The 18445-nt window shown below is 39.7% G+C and overlaps 1 protein-coding gene across 5 annotated transcripts in view; it reads right to left on the minus strand.

The window, feature by feature from the left end:
* Window positions 1-3480: 3480 nt before the first annotated feature.
* The window catches only part of psmc5 (proteasome 26S subunit, ATPase 5), a 31292-nt gene continuing 16327 nt past the window's right edge, over window positions 3481-18445 (minus strand). For all 5 annotated transcript variants that reach the window (XM_068013295.1, XM_068013296.1, XM_068013297.1 and 2 more), the window contains exons 8-13: window positions 9592-9718; window positions 7823-8013; window positions 7225-7323; window positions 6399-6509; window positions 5106-5192; window positions 3481-3643 (exon numbers count right to left, since the gene is read on the minus strand). In XM_068013295.1, coding sequence (XP_067869396.1) covers window positions 3590-3643; window positions 5106-5192; window positions 6399-6509; window positions 7225-7323; window positions 7823-8013; window positions 9592-9718 — 669 coding nt within the window. In that variant the 3' untranslated portion in view covers window positions 3481-3589. The remainder of the gene's footprint in view (window positions 3644-5105; window positions 5193-6398; window positions 6510-7224; window positions 7324-7822; window positions 8014-9591; window positions 9719-18445) is intronic.

The following is an 18445-nucleotide window of genomic DNA, read 5'->3' on the forward strand; positions in this document are numbered from 1 at the left end:
AATTTGGGATTTTATTAGCATTTGATTTCCTTAGGAAGTATCATTTAGAGAAAGGAGTTGCTTTCCTATAGCATTGTACAATCGCTTTTTTATATAAAAAATCATTTTCAAAGTTCAGGAAAATAAAGTTTTTAAAGGTACGTGATTATTGAATATTTCAGGTAGAAGTTGCATTTTTTTAATTAAAAACTGCTGAGTGCAAATTTAAATGTTAAATCTGAGTTACAGATTTTGCAAAGCTTTAGCTTTAATGGTTTACAGTAATGATTGCTGTGAGAATGTGAAATAGTTTAGAATGTGTTTTGAAATGCTGAGAAATTGCTTGTATGAGATTGTGATTAGTTAGGTGGCTGGGCAATAAAGGTATCAGAGTATCTACACCAGGAGGGAATGTCTCTTAAGCAATGTACCATGAATTATTAGCACAATGTCATTAAGCTGCATAATCACACCGCACTGATCCCAGGCCATACAATCATCCCCATTGGGACAATCAGCTAGTTTTTCCTTGTTGACAATCAACTATAAAAGTTATACAGTCCAGACAGGAACCTAGCTAATCTAGCATTAGTTAATCAGGCTCTGAATGCAACTCCTTACATTGAGTTGGCATTTTTAGTCAAAACTCCACAAAATACAAATGTGCATAAGGCATTTTATTTGTATGATATCTGATGCATTATCAGTTTGTGGTGCATTGTGAGCATCTCAGGAAACATGCATTTCATGCACTATGATCTGATTTATGCTGTTGCTTTTATTAATAAGCTGTTGCATCAGAGCAGCTCAGCACAATTCACTCACGAGTAACTCCACCATAGTCACACTACATTACGTGAATTTTTTTAAAATCAAGATAAATTTCCCGCCCCTGCTTATTACTACTCTAACAGCAATCTGTGGATAAGTTTCCTTTCGCCAGCTCAAGTGACCATTCTTTGTGTGAGCTGACAGCGAGTGTTGGTAGCTAACCAGCCATGGAGTTCAGCCCACCCAACTCCAAACCTTCCCTCACCCAAATACACGCATTCACTTCCAGCAAGTATAAAACTGGTAAAAGATCAGATGGGAAATTGAATCTCATTTTAGCAACCCCATGCCAGTACGGGAAATTTGGGGCTTGAATAATTCTTTAAAAGTTATTTATGTTTATTCGGTTAAAATAATCAGGCTTCCCTATCACCAAGTTTCTAGCATAATGAATGCAAATACAGAATTAGTCACACACTGAAACTTGTTCAATCTTCCACTTATGGAACCCAGTGGGCAGCTAAGTCCAATAGTCCTACCTTTGTGGTCCTGCCAGGCTCATGTAAGCTGTTATTACACAAGACGCAAAGCAGTAGGGCGTTACCAAAGACAATTAACATTTTCTCTATGGCGGATGCCAGTAGGTGAAACCTCCCTAGTTCTACGCACAATGTTGCTGGCTGTTGCAAATGGTATATATGTACCTTTAAAACAAGAGAAAGTTTCAATGTACGAGGATGGAGAATCTGGGAATAGATTCCAACTTGTATAAATCCATTCAGCTTAGTGGATATCATAACAGTGGGATTGGCCCACTGTAGGACCATTATTGAAAATTTTAAAATGTTCAATTCAAAACAGGCCGTTTTGCTCAAATTACCCCAGAGAATAAATGAGACCCCAAGTATTCACTAAGTGAACAGCTTTACTATTACAGGAGCAGACTTTTTCTTTACTTTGAGTAGGAAGCACACTGCAATGCAGTGCAATAGAGCACAAACTCCATCATCTGCCAGTTGACTTTTGAGTACATACACTGGCTCAGGATTTAACTAAATTTAAATATTTGCAGATAATAAAATCAGCATCTATTGTTCAATTTTACTGGTGTATTATAGACAAACTAGAAGTGCCTAGTCACTAATATACTGTATTGCAACAGGGCAGTTGTTTCCATTAGTCTGACTGAATACAATAAATAATTTGGAAACTGGCCCTCAAGATAGATGGGTGAAGTGTACCACAAGCAATAAGAGAGACAGTTTTTGGCTCCATTTCTAGTAATAAGTTCAGAGTTATAGCAAGATGTGGGGATGCTAGAATCAATATTACATGCCCAGAATACCCAAAAGCGAATACAAGAACGTTTCTGATTGGAAAATGATGTGACTGTAATGAGGCATTCTTCCTATTGTACATAGCATGCAGCCTTTTGCGTAACAACTGTTAAGTGATGCTTTTACATGTTTATATTTACAGATTTTTAAAATGTTTTTGATGCTTTTATATTCAATGCAGTGGTGTGCAGGACCAAGGTACATGTGGATATTTATAGAGTACGCCTGTATTAGTTAGGTACTGGGCTCTGTTTTTAATAAGTGAAACTTTGTTCAAAGATTGCATTTTATGCTCATAAATTTAGTTAATTTTGATACTGTTGAAAATTGCACAGCTTTGTAACTGAAGGTGGTTAAGCCATCTTCCATTCTGAAGGGCTCATGATTCTGTAAAGCAAAATGTGACCAAGGCAGCCATGTTCTAACTTTACAACCATTTTATAATGCAGCAGTTTCAGTAAAGCACCAGCAAAATACTGCATTACTAATTGTTGGGCTGCAGTCCATTAATGGATGCCTCGGAACTTTGAAGCCCTTAATGGGACGCGGGATTTAAAAATACAAAATCCTAATGGCTTATTGGAACTCATCAGAATGACGTTTCAACATGAAAAGTGTCACTGCTCAACAGGTACAAAAAATGCTTATTGATATATACATTGTAAATTGGTGCTTCTTTTCCATTTGGGACCACTGTTGTACCAGAGCCAATACACAATCATGTACAAGTCTCGCAGTAGAGGTTTTTGCATTGAAAATAAACCAGAACAAAGCTGATCTTTACTGTATTTACTTCATAACTGCCAATTTTGTGGGGGTGGGGCAGAATTGGGTAAAACAGATGGCAGTAATTTCTGCAGGGATTCGCCTACCATAGCTTATGAAGAAAATCTGCTTCACCCAAATTGTATTATTTTACTTTTTTTAGTGCAATAATATTGGGTGCAAAAAATCTACAGCCTTACTGTTCCATCCAGATTGGGCAGTTTCACTGTCATTTGACAGAATGAACATTTCCTTCTTATTTCCATTGACCCAAATAAAACAATTTTGCAAGAATCAGAACATGCAAAATGTAGGTTTACTGAACTGATGTTGAGCAAAATTCAGAAATTTATGGAAGTCATCACAATAACCAGCAGCTTTTGGGAGGTGAGGAGGGGGCGGTGAGGAATCGAGGAAGAGAAAATAGATTAAAGGTGCTTCAAGACTAGAAACCCTAAAGATAGTCTTAAAAATGTCAAGCCCAGTCCAGTGCATTGGTTCCTGGCAAGTAATCTGGCCCAGGCGGCCCAAATGAAATCCACTTGAGAAAGATCACTAAACCCTATAACTCGTTATGTATGGCAATGACCACAGTTACCATTAACACAATTAACAGTAACACAATTGATAGTATTGAGTCTCATGTTTAATGAACATTTATTAAAGATGGGAAAGCTTACAATGATTTGATATTTTCAAACAGTAAAATCTCCCAAAAGCAATCTCACTACATGCATTTACTTCCAAAGCTTCTTGATGGACATGTTCTTTTCACTGTCCTTCTGCATAACCTGCAATTAAGGAAAAGGATTTGCTGGTAAACAGGGCTGATAATCACAATGTACAGCAGAGCATAACTAAGTAACCGACAAGGCAACCTTTATTAAATTAACCCTCATAGATACTCATGTGTTCTAAAAAGGCCAGCACAATTGTTTTATTATTGGAAAAAATACATGTGACAACTGAAAACTTCTAGACATGCCAATGGGGAGGTCATGGGTCAATTTCACCAATCATAAAGTGGCCACCAATATATGGAAAAGTCTGTCACATGCCACTAACCAGAGTCCCATCTCCTACCCATTAAATCAGATAGTGCCTACTGTATTCCAACAAAAACACCAGGAAAGAATCCTCCAGGACAGCTTTTGTTTCTGGCACTTGTACAGTAGAAATTAGAGTGAAAAGTTAGGAGGAGGAAAGAACTCCCCATTTTTATCCCCCTAAAAATACATCACATGGAGAGAAAGTTAGTTAGTTGACACAGGAAATTAAGTGTTTGTTGCTCAGACTGAAGGGCTGAAAACATACATCACGGGGGCAGCACTGAAGCCACTTTTGTTCATATTTATCTATGGATGTGTGTGGGAGAAGGATTGTAAAAGACTTCAGGATGACAGACAAGTGGAAGCTTCAATTTAATGTAGAAAAATGAGAAATATAGTTTGGGAAGATATGAAGGGTAGTATATTCAATGGAAAGATACTGCAGGGTGTGGATGAAGAGAAAAATCTAAAGGCTCAAGTTCCCCTGCAAGTGGAGGCAAATATAACCATATAAAAGGCCAACATCTTGAGTTTTATAAACAGAATTGTAAGAGCTCAAGAGTAACGAAGTTAAAAAAGCATTTTTTACAAAACATTGGTTAGACCTTGGCTATAGTAGTTTTAGATGCACCATTATAGAAAATACACTAAACATATGAAGAGCATACAGTATAGATTCACCAGGATGCTAGTTAGGCGGTCAGGCTAGATATTAGGATTATTTCCCAACAGGAAGGTTAAGATGATCTAATAAAACATCTTTAAAATTATTTAGGGTTTTGGTAGAATGGTTTATTTCTTTTGGTTGGGGGTCATCAATTTAAAATAGTCACTTGAATGCAACATTCCCTCTAAGCTGCACAGGTGTGCTGTCGCGCAATAATCGGGAATGTGCTGTGCAAGGAACTAATGACATGCACCAGCAGCGGTCTCTAAGATGTACGCATGCACGACAATTGTAAAGGGCCATGCAGTGCAACAAACGGGCCATGCACAGCAAAGGGACATTAGATGGAACCTGGCTTAAATGAGGACAAAAGTGTTCCTGGTGCATAGAATGCCTTGCCGTAGGAGTTGTTTCAAATTAAACAGTTTTGTGATAAAAGCTTAAGGATTTTATACAAGAACCAATTTGCAACACATTATTGCAAAAATTATAGGATTTTCAATAGGTCAGATTTGTACAATGTTTACAGCACCTTACCTTGGCCACTGCCATTTCAAAATCTTCTTGTGTGACATGAACTCTCCTTTCCCTCAAGGCATACATGCCTGCTTCTGTGCATACGCCCTGCAGAATAAAAACATATCTCAAACTGTCCCAACTAATACTTAGATAGCAGTTAATCACAGCAATGCTGATATGATGCATGTACTCCATGCAGTAGGTTGTATGGAAATTCATTAAACTACAGCAGAGTTCTAACTGAGAGACTTTGCTGATCTATCATCCAGTCACATGTACCAAGTAGCAAATTAATAAATGAGCAGCAAGTTAAACAAAGCAATTAATTTTTCACAATAAAACAAATCTAACTTACAGGAATATAGGACTTAGTGCAGAACTTTGCAATTAAATAGGAAATTGCAGGTTTGTTTTGAACAATTTGACTCAAATGCAAAGTATCTAATTTCCAATATTCTTCTCTTTACTACTTGGTTGGAATAGATTCAAGTGTTAGGAAGGACTATCGCTGTGTATGATGTACAGGGTTTCATCAACACGGCCAGATTTTAAAGCAAAAAAAAGTTATGGCCTTGGCAGTAGTGCAAAGAACAAAGAAAATTACAGCACAGGAACAGGCCCTCCAAGCCTGCGCCGATCCAGATCCTCTATCTAAACATGTCGCCTATTTTCTAAGGGTCTGTATCTCTGTGCTTCCTGCCCATTCATGTATCTGTCTCGATACATCTGAAAAGACGCTATCGTGCCCGCGTCTACCACCTCCACTGGCAACGCGTTCCAGGCACCCACCACCCTCTGCGTAAAGAACTTTCCACGCATATCCCCCCTAAACTTTTCCCCTCTCACTTTGAACTCGTGACCCCTAGTAATTGAATCCCCCACTCTGGGAAAAAGCTTCTTGCTATCCACCCTGTCTAAACCTCTCATGATTTTGTACACCTCAATCAGGTCCCCCCTCAACCTCCGTCTTTCTAATGAAAATAATCCTAATCTACTCAACCTCTCTTCATAGCTAGCGCCCTCCATACCAGGCAACATCCTGGTGAACCTCCTCTGCACCCTCTCCAAAGCATCTACATCCTTTTGGTAATGTGGCGACCAGAACTGCACGCAGTATTCCAAATGTGGCCGAACCAAAGTCTTATACAACTGTAACATGACCTGCCAACCCTTGTACTCAATATCCCGTCCGATGAAGGAAAGCATGCCGTATGCCTTCTTGACCACTCTATTGACCTGCGTTGCCACCTTCAGGGAACAATGGACCAGTTTCATGTACACAGCAGAATTATGCCTGGGTCACTCTCTCACCTTAACCTCTGCACCTGATGCCCCTGGCATCAGCTCAGCAATCTTGCGCAGATTGATACCACGTGTTAAGTTCATCTTGCGAGAATGAATCTTCAGAATGTCAAGACGAGCCTGAGGAAAGGGAAGGGGTGGGCGAGGAAGCAAAAACAACAGTTTCACTAGGCAAAGCAGTTCAAATTTGTGCGTGCTATTAAAATGTGTTAATGATCAAGCAGATTGGCTTTTAGGAGAGGCAGTCAATTGTTACTGGATTTGCAGCACTCAAAGCTGAGTTTGGGAACACTTAGCTTTTAAGTAAAATAACATTAGTAAACATCTACATGGGATTTCACAAGTCACTGAATTAAAATGCTGTGGCCAATTAATACCTTGTGTTGCAGCAGCAAAAAAATACTGCTGTGGAAACTAATGTTGAAGAGTAGTACCCTTTTAATTAAATAGTTCCAAGTAATAAAAAACATGAAACTTCCTTAAATAGGCAAAGAGCTTTGATTACCAGTTATGGTTCGTAAAGATCCTCAGGGAATTTACTGTTTTACCTTGATGGCATTCACTGCGCCACCTTCAACACAAATCAGAGTACAGTCCCAGGATGTCAGCTGCAACTAATGAGTACAACAGGACCAAAATAGACAGATGTAGAGTTTCCATTTACAAATGTTGAACTACTGGCATCGAAGATTAAAAACAGATATCATTCCAAAAAATGTTATTTTATGACTGAACACTAATGGTGCAAGGCAAGTCTAAATTTCATCCTGAAATAACATTTCCAAAAAAAAAATTATTGTGGTCGTCCACTTACATGATACAATTCCAAACTCACCTCTTCATTTGGAGGAGGGAATTCAATTTTCCTGTCAATTCGTCCTGGTCGCAGCAAAGCAGGATCCAAGATGTCAATTCTGTTGGTTGCCATAATTACCTGTGCCAAATACGGAAATAGATAAAAGGCAGGAATCTTTGATGTACAGAGCCAATGTAATTTGGATTGTGTTCAGGACCCACACAGATTATTTTCATTTCTCTCTGGCCTGACACCAAACACATATTTATTCCTCTAGCTCTCTGTTCAATCAGAGAGATTCCTTCTCTTATTGCCAAGACAAATTCCAGGAACCATTGTTAGGCTAAAACTTCAATGTATGCACAAAGGGGCGTACTTCAGTTAAGCAACCATGGCCTGATACACAGAAGACAGCCTCCAATGAACAAATTCTTGATGTTTAATTACTTAGTTTTTTCAGCAGTATTGGGGCGTGGAGGAAGAGAAGCTCATCTCCACGCACTCTACATGAAAAGGTTCCAAAAAATAGTCTTTTTGCCCTTCTGTCCTCCCTGCTAGCAGTTGAACAACCATGTTTTAGTGCACATAGTATTAGTTTGTGCAAACAAAGGAGACACTTGGCAAGATTAAAATATACCTTAATATTCTTAGTGGCCTCAAACCCATCAAGCTGGTTAAGAAGTTCCAACATTGTGCGCTGCACTTCACTGTCACCGCCAGAACCACCCTCTAGTCGCGATGAACCAATAGAGTCAATTTCATCCATGAAGATAATAGACGGAGCATGTTCTCTAGCCATCACAAACAGCTCACGCACCATACGAGCACCTATAAAAGTAACGTGAAAAACATAATGGTATAAATAAAATGCAGGTTTAAGTGTACCAATTGAAATTAAAAATTCTTGTACTCCTGTAAGTGGCCAATGTTCTATTCAAAATGCCTGCACACACAGAGCCTACAGATTGCTTGCTAAGCCTGTACTGATTAGATAAAAATGGTTAAATATTCAATGATGTTTTCTGTTAACTGCACAGATTATCTTGGCCAATTTCCATCATTTGGGAAAGAAGAGAATGAATCCCACCCAATTCACATATATTCTAAACTAAAAGAAACTCCAAAGTACTGACCTTATTTCAGGAGTCAGATGTCTGTCAACTGATCCTTTTGATCAGATTAAAGGCTGTAACATTCCCAAAGGCTCAGTAGGTATTTGCAACAACTTTGAACAGTTCCAAAACCCCAAAGAGTCCAAGATCGTATTCCTCTATTTCCAATATTTGTTCATTTACCAGCATGTAATTTCTATTGCTGAACACAAAGACATTTTCTGCAATGACAGAAGTGGTTCCTTTGGATAGCTGGCATACCAGTCCCTTGAAGTGCACCAGTTTTTAATAAGGAGTCCTCAGGAGTGTGTTGATATTTGCAAAGAGTCACCCGTCCAAAAAAATTTCAAAACCATTAGGTTAGGAGATCTCAGCCATAGCAGTGATGCACTATTACAATGGCCTCAGTGTCTCCCATGCTAGGGAACGGAGTGGAACAAGGGTCAAGATTCTTAATCACGAATAATACCCAGTAAAACACACTGAAAGTATTGGTGTTTAAACATCAGGTGAGGAAATCAGGCTTGGCTTTGACATCCTTCCATTGCCTTACTGTTGAGTAGCCTAACACCACTCACTATCTGGGCCAACACAGGAACAACAACTACCTGGACATAGTGGACAGCTGCTGACACCCATGGAAATGGACAGGAAAGAGAAGTGAAAAAAGTTAGAGCTATAACCCGCCCCCAAATGTCTTATTCATGTAATCGTCCAACTTTTGATCAGCTAATATTTCAGATCTGTGGCGAGTTAGCTGATCTCTGCCAGACATTCAGAGGCTACAACTAGTCTTGATGCTCTGGCCTAAAGGTGGAGGGCTTGGTTGGAACAGGCCAACCTGGATTCTTATCCAATACCCCTGCTGGAAAATGCTCATCTGTGAACGTCAAACACGAGGACAGGTTCAGGCTTGGTTCAGATACACAAGCATGGGCTAATGGCCTGTACACATGCACTATCAAGACTCATGAAAAACAAGCACTTGAATGAGAATCCAGAGAGCTGCCAATGCCCTTGAAACAATACCCAGACACAAATAATCAACCCTATATAAAAAAGGGAAGACAACCAGATGAAGGTGTGCAGGAGGAAAAGAAACTAAAATAGTAAATTAACTGTTACATAATACAATGTAGTCTTTGCTCGGCTCACTTGAGTCAGAAGGTTCTGGGTTCAATCCAACCTCCACAACTTGGGCATTTAATCTAGGTTGGCATCGTCTGAGGAAGAGCTACGTTGTCAAAGATGCTGTCACTCAGAGGAAATATTAAACAGAGGCCTCAGTACATACCTTCGCCAATGAATTTCTGTACAAGTTCAGAGCCAGATACGCGGATGAAAGTGCAGTCAGTGTGGTGGGCCACAGCTCTTGCCAGCAGTGTCTTCCCGGTGCCTGGCGGTCCATATAGCAGCACACCCTACAATATATTAAATGTACAGATGAGATCTAATGGCTATCAGTAAAACCTTGTGGGAGAAAACTTTACAAAAGATTCATTGCATCTGTGGTTAAAGACAATCAGCAAAGACTCTTGCAAGTTTAAATCAGTCACAGAGCATAAGAAATAGGAGTAGGTCATTCAGCCCCTCAAGCCTGCTCCACCATTTAATAAGATGGTGGCTGATCTGATTGTGGCTTTAACTCCACTTTCCTGCCTGCCCCCAATAATCCTCGAAACCCTTGCAGATCAAAAATCTGCCTAACTCAGCCATGAATATATTCAATGACCCAGCATCCACTGCTCTCTGAGGAAGAGAATTCAAAAGATTACCGACCCTCAGAGAAGAAATTCCTCCTCATCTCAGTCTTAAAAGGGAGACCCCTTATTTTGAAACTGTGCCCCCTAGTTCCAGATTCCCCCACGAGGGAGAAATATCCTCTCAACATTATGCTGTCAAGCCCCCTCACAATCTTTTATGTTTCAATAATATCACCTCTCATTCTTAACTTCAATTAGTGTAGGCCCAACCTTTCCTCATAAGGCAACCCCCTTCATCCCAGGAATCAGTCGACTGAACCTTCTCTGAACTGCTTCCAATGCAAGTATATACCTCCTTAAGCAAGGAGACCAAAACTGTACGCAGTACTCCAGCTGCTGTCTCACCAATGCCCCGTACAGTTGTATCAAGACTTCCCTACTTTTATACTCCATCTTCCTTGCAATAAATGCCAACATTCCATGCGCCTTCCTAATTACTTGCTGTACCTTTTTGTACAAGGGCATCCAGTTCCCTCTGTATCGCAGGATTCTGCAGTCTCTCCACATAAATAATATTCTACTTTTCTATTCTTCCTGCCAAAGTGGAAAACCTCCCATTTTCCCAGATTATACTCCATCTGCCAATTTTTTGCCCACTCACTTAACCTATCAATATCTCTATGTAGACTCTGTGCCCTCCTCACAACTTACTTTCCTACCTATCTCTGTATCATTTGCAAATTTGGCTATTATACACTCGGTCCCTTTATCCAAGTCATTAATATAGATCATAAATAGTTGAGGCCCAGCACTGATCCCTGTGGCACTCCACTAGTTACAATTTGCAAACCTGAAAATGCCCCATTTATCCTGACACTCTGTTACCTGTTAGTCAATCCTTTATCCATGATAATTTATTACCCCCAACACCACGAGCTCTTATCTCGTGTAGTCATCATTTATGTGGCACCTTATCAAATGCCTTTTGGAAATCCAAGTACACTACATCCATTTTACCCACCTTGCTTGTTACATCCTCAAAGTACTCTAATAAATTTGTCAAACACAATTTCCCTTTCATAATGATTTTCTAAATGTCTTGCTACTACTTCCTTAATAATGGGTTCCAGCATTTTCCCATTGACAGAGGTTAGACTAACTAGCCGAAAGTTTCCTGCTTTCTGTCGCTCTCCCCCTTTCTTGAATAGAGATGTTACATTTGCAGTTTTCCAATCCGCTAAGACCTTTACAGAATCTAGGGAATTTTGGAAGATTATTTTTATTTTATTTAGAGATACAGCACTGAAACAGGCTGAAACAGGCCCTTCGGCCCACCGAGTCTGTGCCGACCATCAACCACCCATTTATACTAATCCTACACTAATCCCATATTCCTACAACATCCCCACCTGTCCCTATATTTCCCTACCACCTACCTCTACTAGGGAGAATTTATAATGGCCAATTTACCTATCAACTGCAAGTCTTTTGGCGGTGGGAGGAAACCAGAGCACCCGGCGAAGACCCACGCAGACACAGGGAAAACTTGCAAACTCCACACAGGCAGTACCCAGATTTGAACCCGGGTCGCTGGAGCTGTGAGGCTGCGGTGCTAACCACTGCGCCACCCACAATCAATGCATTCATTATCTCTGCAGCCACTTCTTTTAAGATCCGAGGATGGAGGTCATCAGGTCCAGGGGACTTGTTAGCCTTTAGTCCCATTAGTTTTCAAGTACTTTTTCTCTGATGACAGTAATTGTTTTAAGTTCCTCCCTCCCTTTTGCCTCTTGATTTTCAGCTTTTCTTGGGATGCTTTTTGTGTCTTCTACTGTGATGACAGATACAAAATACTTGTTCAAAGTCTCTGCCATTTTCTTGTTTCCCAGGATTAATTTCCCAGTCTCATCCTCTAAGGGACCAACGCTAACTTTAGCTACTCTCTTCCTTTTTATATATTTGTAGAAGCTTTTACTGTGTTTTTATACTTCTTGCTAGTTTACGTTCATACACATAATTCTCAATTTCTCCCTCTTTATTATTCAGGATTATTTAGGATTCAGCCCTGTCAAAAAGGACTGTCAGAACATTTTAGCCTCATCAGTAAGAATTTCTAGAACCTTTTGTAACTGAAATACTTTTTTTTTTTAAAAATTGCAATTCAGTTTATGGCCAACCATAAGGCCAACATCATCAATTCAAAGCAGCACAAACTACAGGCTTATTGCTATGGCAACTAATACCATAGAAAACATAGCTTTACCAACCGGCAAGCTCTATTATCTGGAATTTCCAAAATCTCTCAAAGTTCTCCCAGGAGCATTCGATTGTTCTCGGCATTAGTTAATGAGGCTCATTGGAAAGGGCTGACTCTCAGGCGTACTACAGGTATATTGGTGCACCGACCCCAAAGGATTAAGGGAAAATTAAATATCGACTTTCCCAATGCCAGCCCAGGAAAACACACAGCAGCAGTAGAGTAGGGCCTAATGGGGACAAGAAGGATAACCTCGAGGGAGGAGCTAGAAATGGTATGATTCTTAATGAATACTTTGCAATGTCTGTATTGTCCCTCTCTTTTGTGAAAACAGATGCATTCAGGGAAGAGGAGTGTGAAATGTTAGATGAAATTAACATTAGTGAGAAAGTATACAGGGTTTAACATCTTTGAAAGTGGATAAATCCCTAGGACAAAATGTATCCTAGGCTGTTAAGAGAAGCAAAAGTAGCAGCAGCAGAGGCTCATGACTATCATTTTCCCATCCTCTCTGGCTACAGGCATAATGCCAAAGGACTGGAGGACAGCTTAACATTGTACCATTGTTTAAAAAGGGAGAAAGGGATAGACTGAATAAATACAGGCCAGTCAGCCTAACCTCGGTGGTGGGAAAATTATTGGAAAAAATCCTGTGGGACAGGGTAAATCTTCATTTAGATAGTAATTAAGAGATTAATCAAAGACAGTCACCACGGATTTAAGGGAAGGTCCTGCCTGATTAACATGATTGAATTTTTGAGGAGGCAAGGAGGAGGGTCGATGAGGATAGTGCATCTGATGTCGTCTATATGGATTTTAGCAAGGCTTTTGATAAAGTCCCATTTGGTAGACTGGTCACAAAAGTAAAAGCCCATGGAATGCATAGCAAAGTGGTAAGTTGGATCCAAAATTGGCACAGAGGCAGGAAGCAAACAAAGGGTAATGGTCGATGGTTGTTTTTGTGACGAAGGCTGTTTCTAGTGGGGTTCCACAGGACGCAGTACTCGATCCCTTGCTTTTTGTGGTATACATCAATGATTTGGGCTTGTATGGGGTATGATGAAGAGGTTTGCAGAGATACAAAAATTGGCCATGTGGTTGGTTGAAAATGAGGAAGAAAGCTGTAGACAGCAGGAAGATATCAATATACCAGTCAGGTAGATGGAACAGTGCCAAAGAGAGTCCAATCCAGATTAGTGTGAAGTTATGCATTTTGGGGAAGGATAACAAAGCAAAGGAATACTCAATAGATGGCAGGATATTCAGAAGTGTAGAGGAACAGAGGGACCTTGGAGCACAAGCCCACAAATCCCTGAAGGTGGCTGAACAGGTAGATAAAGGTGGTCAAGAAGGTATCTGGGATACGTGCCTTTATTAGCCGAGGCATAGAATATAAGAGCTGGAAGGTTATGCTGGAACTGTTCAAAACACTAGTTAGACCACAGATGAAGTACTGCATGCAGTCCTGATCAACGCACCATAGGAAAGAGGAGCACTAAAATAAAAGCAAAATACTGCAGATGCTGGAAATCTGAAACAAGAAGAAATGCTGGAAATACTCAGCAGGTCTGGCAGCATTTGTGGAAAGAGAAGCAGAGTTAACATTTCAGGTCAGTGACCCTTCATCAGAACTGAAATATTAGAAATGAAAAAGGTTTTAAGCAAGTAAAGTGGGGGTAGGCCAAGAGATAACAAAAGAGGTGTTGATAGGACAAGGTCAGAGAATAACAGACCAGAAGGTCATGGAACCAAGGCAAACGGTATGTTAACAGTTTGCTGAAAGACAAAGTATTAGTACAGAGAGGGTGTGAAATGACTAAAATGAACAGCCCTGGCTTCAAGCACAAACAGTTAAAAAAAAGCAGTGAGTAGGCACAGTAGAAACAAACTAAAATAAACAAATAAAAAGCAAAAAGTAAAAATAAAACGAGGGCCCATCATGCTCTCTGAAATTATTGAACTCAATATTCAGTCCAGCAGGCTGTAGCGTGCCTCATCGGTAAATGAGATGCTGTTCCTCGAGCTTGCGTTGGCTGACACAGACACGGTGGGGCAAATGGCCTACTCCTGTGCTGTAAATTTCTATGATTCTATGAACAGGACAATTAACTTACATTTGAATACAAGAAACGTGCAAAACTCGGTTTCAAGACTCCCTTTACTGTAGCATTCTAGCAAGAAGGCCGTAATTTAGCCTTGAGAACACTTCTAGCTTGGCAATAGCCTATTTTGTAGCAGATTTAGCAGAGGAGTGTTGTTTCTGGAGACAACTTTCAAATACAAGTAGCTTTTGGCTCCCTGTCCCCACCAAAACAATTTATTCAGTTCTAATAAACATGACATTATAAAATGTGTAAATAAGACAAATTTGATGAGAGTTTTTTAATTTTCAAGGAACTCATTTATTGATGTGACCTAGTAACCAAAGGGTAGCTTGTTAGCATGGTAAGATTTCTCAAATGCTCTATTCTGGAGATTTCTTCCAGTAAAGCTTATAGTTATTTTTCATCTTGAATAAAATGGGTGAAAAGCTAGACATGACTGTGACAAAAGTGAACAGTTCCATAAACATCAGCACACAGTGGGCATGTACACCAAGTACTTGGAAGTTATACAGATCAGTTGCCAGCCAGCATCTTTCACACCAGTTGGATTTTTCTGCAGTAACAATCTGAACTGCTTCCTATAAATGCGTAACTAATTACGGATTAGAAATCAGTAAAAGCAAGCAACACATTTTACATTTGAAATTCTATAATCTAGGAGGGGCAGAGAGATGAAGGAGGAACACAAGAAATAGCAGTAAACCATATGGCCCATCGAGCCATTCAAAACGATCATGGATGATCTTAGGATTCAACTTCACTTTCCGCCCCCTCGCCATACTCCTCGATTCCCTGAAACACCAAAAATCTGTCTATCCCAGCCTTAAATGTATTCAACGATGGAACATTCACAACCTTCTGGGGTAGAGAATTCCAAAGATTCACAGCTCTTTGAGTGAAGTAATTTCTCCTCATCTCAGTCCTAAATGATTGGCCCCTTATTCTGAGACTGTGCCCCCGTGTTCTAGATTCCCTGACCAGCAGAAATAATCTCTCAGTGTCTACCCTATCCAGCCCCTTTAGAATCTTATATGTTTCAATGACCCTCTCACTCATTCTTCTAAACTCCAGAGAATGCATGCCCAATTTACTTAGTCTCTCATCATAGGACAACCCCCGCATCCCAGGCACCAATCTAGTGAACCTTCGCTGCACTGCCTCCAATGCAAGTATATCCTTTGTTAAATGTGGAGACCAAAACTGCACACAGTATTCCAGATGTGGTTTCAGCAAAACCCTGTACAATTGTAGTGATACTTTCTTATTCCTGTACTCCAATCCCCTTGCAATAAAGGCCAACATGCCATTTGCTTTCCTAATTGCTTGTTGTACCTTCATGTTCGCTTTCTGCGTTCCTTGTACAAGTCTCTGAACATCTGATGCTTACAAGTTGCACACCTTTTTAAAAATATGATGCTTTTCTATTCTTACAACCATAGTGCAGAACTTCATACTACCCTATATTATACTTCATCTGCCAGCTTGTTGCCCACTCACTTAACCTGTCTATATCTCTTTGCAGCCTGTGTCCTCGCCACAGCTTACCTTTCCACCTACCTTTGTATCATCAGAAAACTTAGATACATTACTCTCTGTCTCTTCATCTAAGTCATTAATATAGATTGTAAATCGCTGAGCATTTTAGGACTGAGCATTTTGAGTGAAAGTTTTCTAAATACTGTTCCAAGGCACTAAAACCTCTGTTCAAAATAAGAAAAATAGCTCAGTGCCTACTTGCACTTCTGAAAGATTTCAAGTATGAAATGAGGAAGATATTAATTTTGATAGCAAAATCACAGTACATGAATGTATCACATTTTCCTCTTCTGAAAAGGATTACTGCTGATTTAAAATAGGCCAGATAATAAGACATTTCACTCAAAGGCAGTGAACATAAACATATTGATGCACAGTGCTAGAAATCCAGAACTACAAGTCACAACACAAGAGTTTTTAAATTCAATTGAATGCCAAATTTGAAAAACACCACAAATTAAATCATGCAATTTCCCTCGATTCACACTGAGGTATGGATAGCATATTACATTTCCAATTGAGTTCAAACCAGCCTGGCTTGCACAGTACTAGAGCAGTGTAGTTTGTTAGACATTTAAAAAATGCTTTCAAATAATCTATTAAAACAAGAATGGTACTAAAAAATAAAATGGTGCTACCTAAACCAAGCTCCCTTATAGGTAGACATCCAGCGTCGACAGCTGGAGGTATCCTCCAAATTATTTACAACTTTTAACAATTTTTGGCAATGTTTTTGCAATTGCTCATGGGAGTGAGACTTCATGACGCAGCATTTAAATTCCCTGCTGCCTAGTTCAAACGCAAATTTTTCTTCACTACATTCTTCAGGAGTATGATACAAATGAACAAAGGTTATAGCTGGCAGCCACTGGCATTGCACACTGCCCAACTACAAAAGCAAAATCCACGAACAAACCCCATCTGCACCAGGCCTCAACTTTCACCAGAAGCAAATCAGAACATCAGTACAGCAATGTTGGCAAGAGAGAAAGGAAAATAAATGAGAAAACATTTAACCGCTAGTCCATCAATTGTAAATCTATTAAATTAATGTAACTGGAAGACTTTGGAACAGCAACATGGAACATAAAGGTTCACTATAACATGGTACCAAATATTTAAGATGTGTTACACTCAATTAAAATTAAAAGTTAAAAACGGTCCCATTTTAACGCAACCATATATGTGTCTCGTTCACTTGCTTTGAACCAAATTCTTTTCTAACCTTTGCTAGTTCTGATGAAAGATCACAGACCTAAAATGTTAACTTTGCTTCTCTCTCCACAGGTGCTGCCTGACCTAAGTATTTCCAGCACTTTGTTTTTGTTTTAGATTTCCAGCATCTGCAGTATTTTGCTTTTATTTTAATGTTTAAGAGGAATAGATTTGAACAAACAGGTTATTCAAAAGCATTACATGTGTTCATTAAACTTGCCAGAAACCAGTTTGGTTTTTTTGGAAGGGGGTGGACAAGTATGTTAACAAGAGAGCAAAAAATAAGAAATGCTAAAAAAGTCAAGGGTGAGAAAAGGCCTCAGTCCAGTGAGGCTCACCCTTCTATCTTAACTCACATTGAAACATCTAGTTTCATATTAGAGTCACAGAGCACCGAAACAGGCCCTTCGGCCCAACGAGTCCATGCTGACCATCAACCACCCATTCATACTAATCCTACATGAATCCCATTTTCCCTCTCACATCCCCACCTTCCCTCAATTCTCCTACCATCTACCTACACTAGGGGCAATTTTTACAATGGCCAATTTACCTATCAACCCGCAAGTCTTTGGCATGTGGGAGGAAACCGGAGCACCCGGAGGGAACCCACGCAGACATAGGGAGAACTTGCAAGCTCCGCACAGGCGGTACCCAGAACCTAACCCAAGTTGCTGGAGCTGTGAGGCTGCAGTGCTAGCCACTGCGCCGCCCTCAAAACTTTTGCCTCTACTATCCAACTTAGCAGAATGTTTTAAACATTTACCATTCTGAGTAGAGTGATAGCTCTTAAAATTAATTGTAAAACTATTGCTCACTAAGTCCTTTGGCCCTACTTTCCTGTCTTAATTTGAAGTTTTAGTCTGGGCTTGCTCTAACAATGCCATTGATTATTCTGTACACTATAAGACCCATTTACCCATCTTCTTTCTCAAATCCTATGACGTTTTAAACCAAATCAAGTGCCTGAGAAAGAAAGCAACTCTACAATTGGTTCAACTTAAGCAAACAGTAAATCAAATAAGTTTGCACTTTTGGAAATTAGGACACAATTATAGGTCCAAAGCAGTACCTATAAGAATAAATTGCTCTGGGTCGGTTTATGTTGTTGATTGCAGGTTATTCGCCACTTGGAAACTAAAATGAAGAGGCTCATTGACACATAGCATGTTTAAAAAAAATAATTTTGACCTAGTATGTTTAAGATTTCTCTACCACAAATACACACAGACAAGAAATATAAGCACTTTCTTCCTTTTTAAGCAAGAGTTCTGTATTCCCTGGACCCTTAAATCTTCAATGCACATTAAAGAATGATCAGCAGATTGAGGG

This window comes from Heterodontus francisci, chromosome 33 (genome assembly GCF_036365525.1).
Source record: "Heterodontus francisci isolate sHetFra1 chromosome 33, sHetFra1.hap1, whole genome shotgun sequence".
NCBI classification, from domain to species: Eukaryota; Metazoa; Chordata; class Chondrichthyes; order Heterodontiformes; family Heterodontidae; genus Heterodontus; species Heterodontus francisci.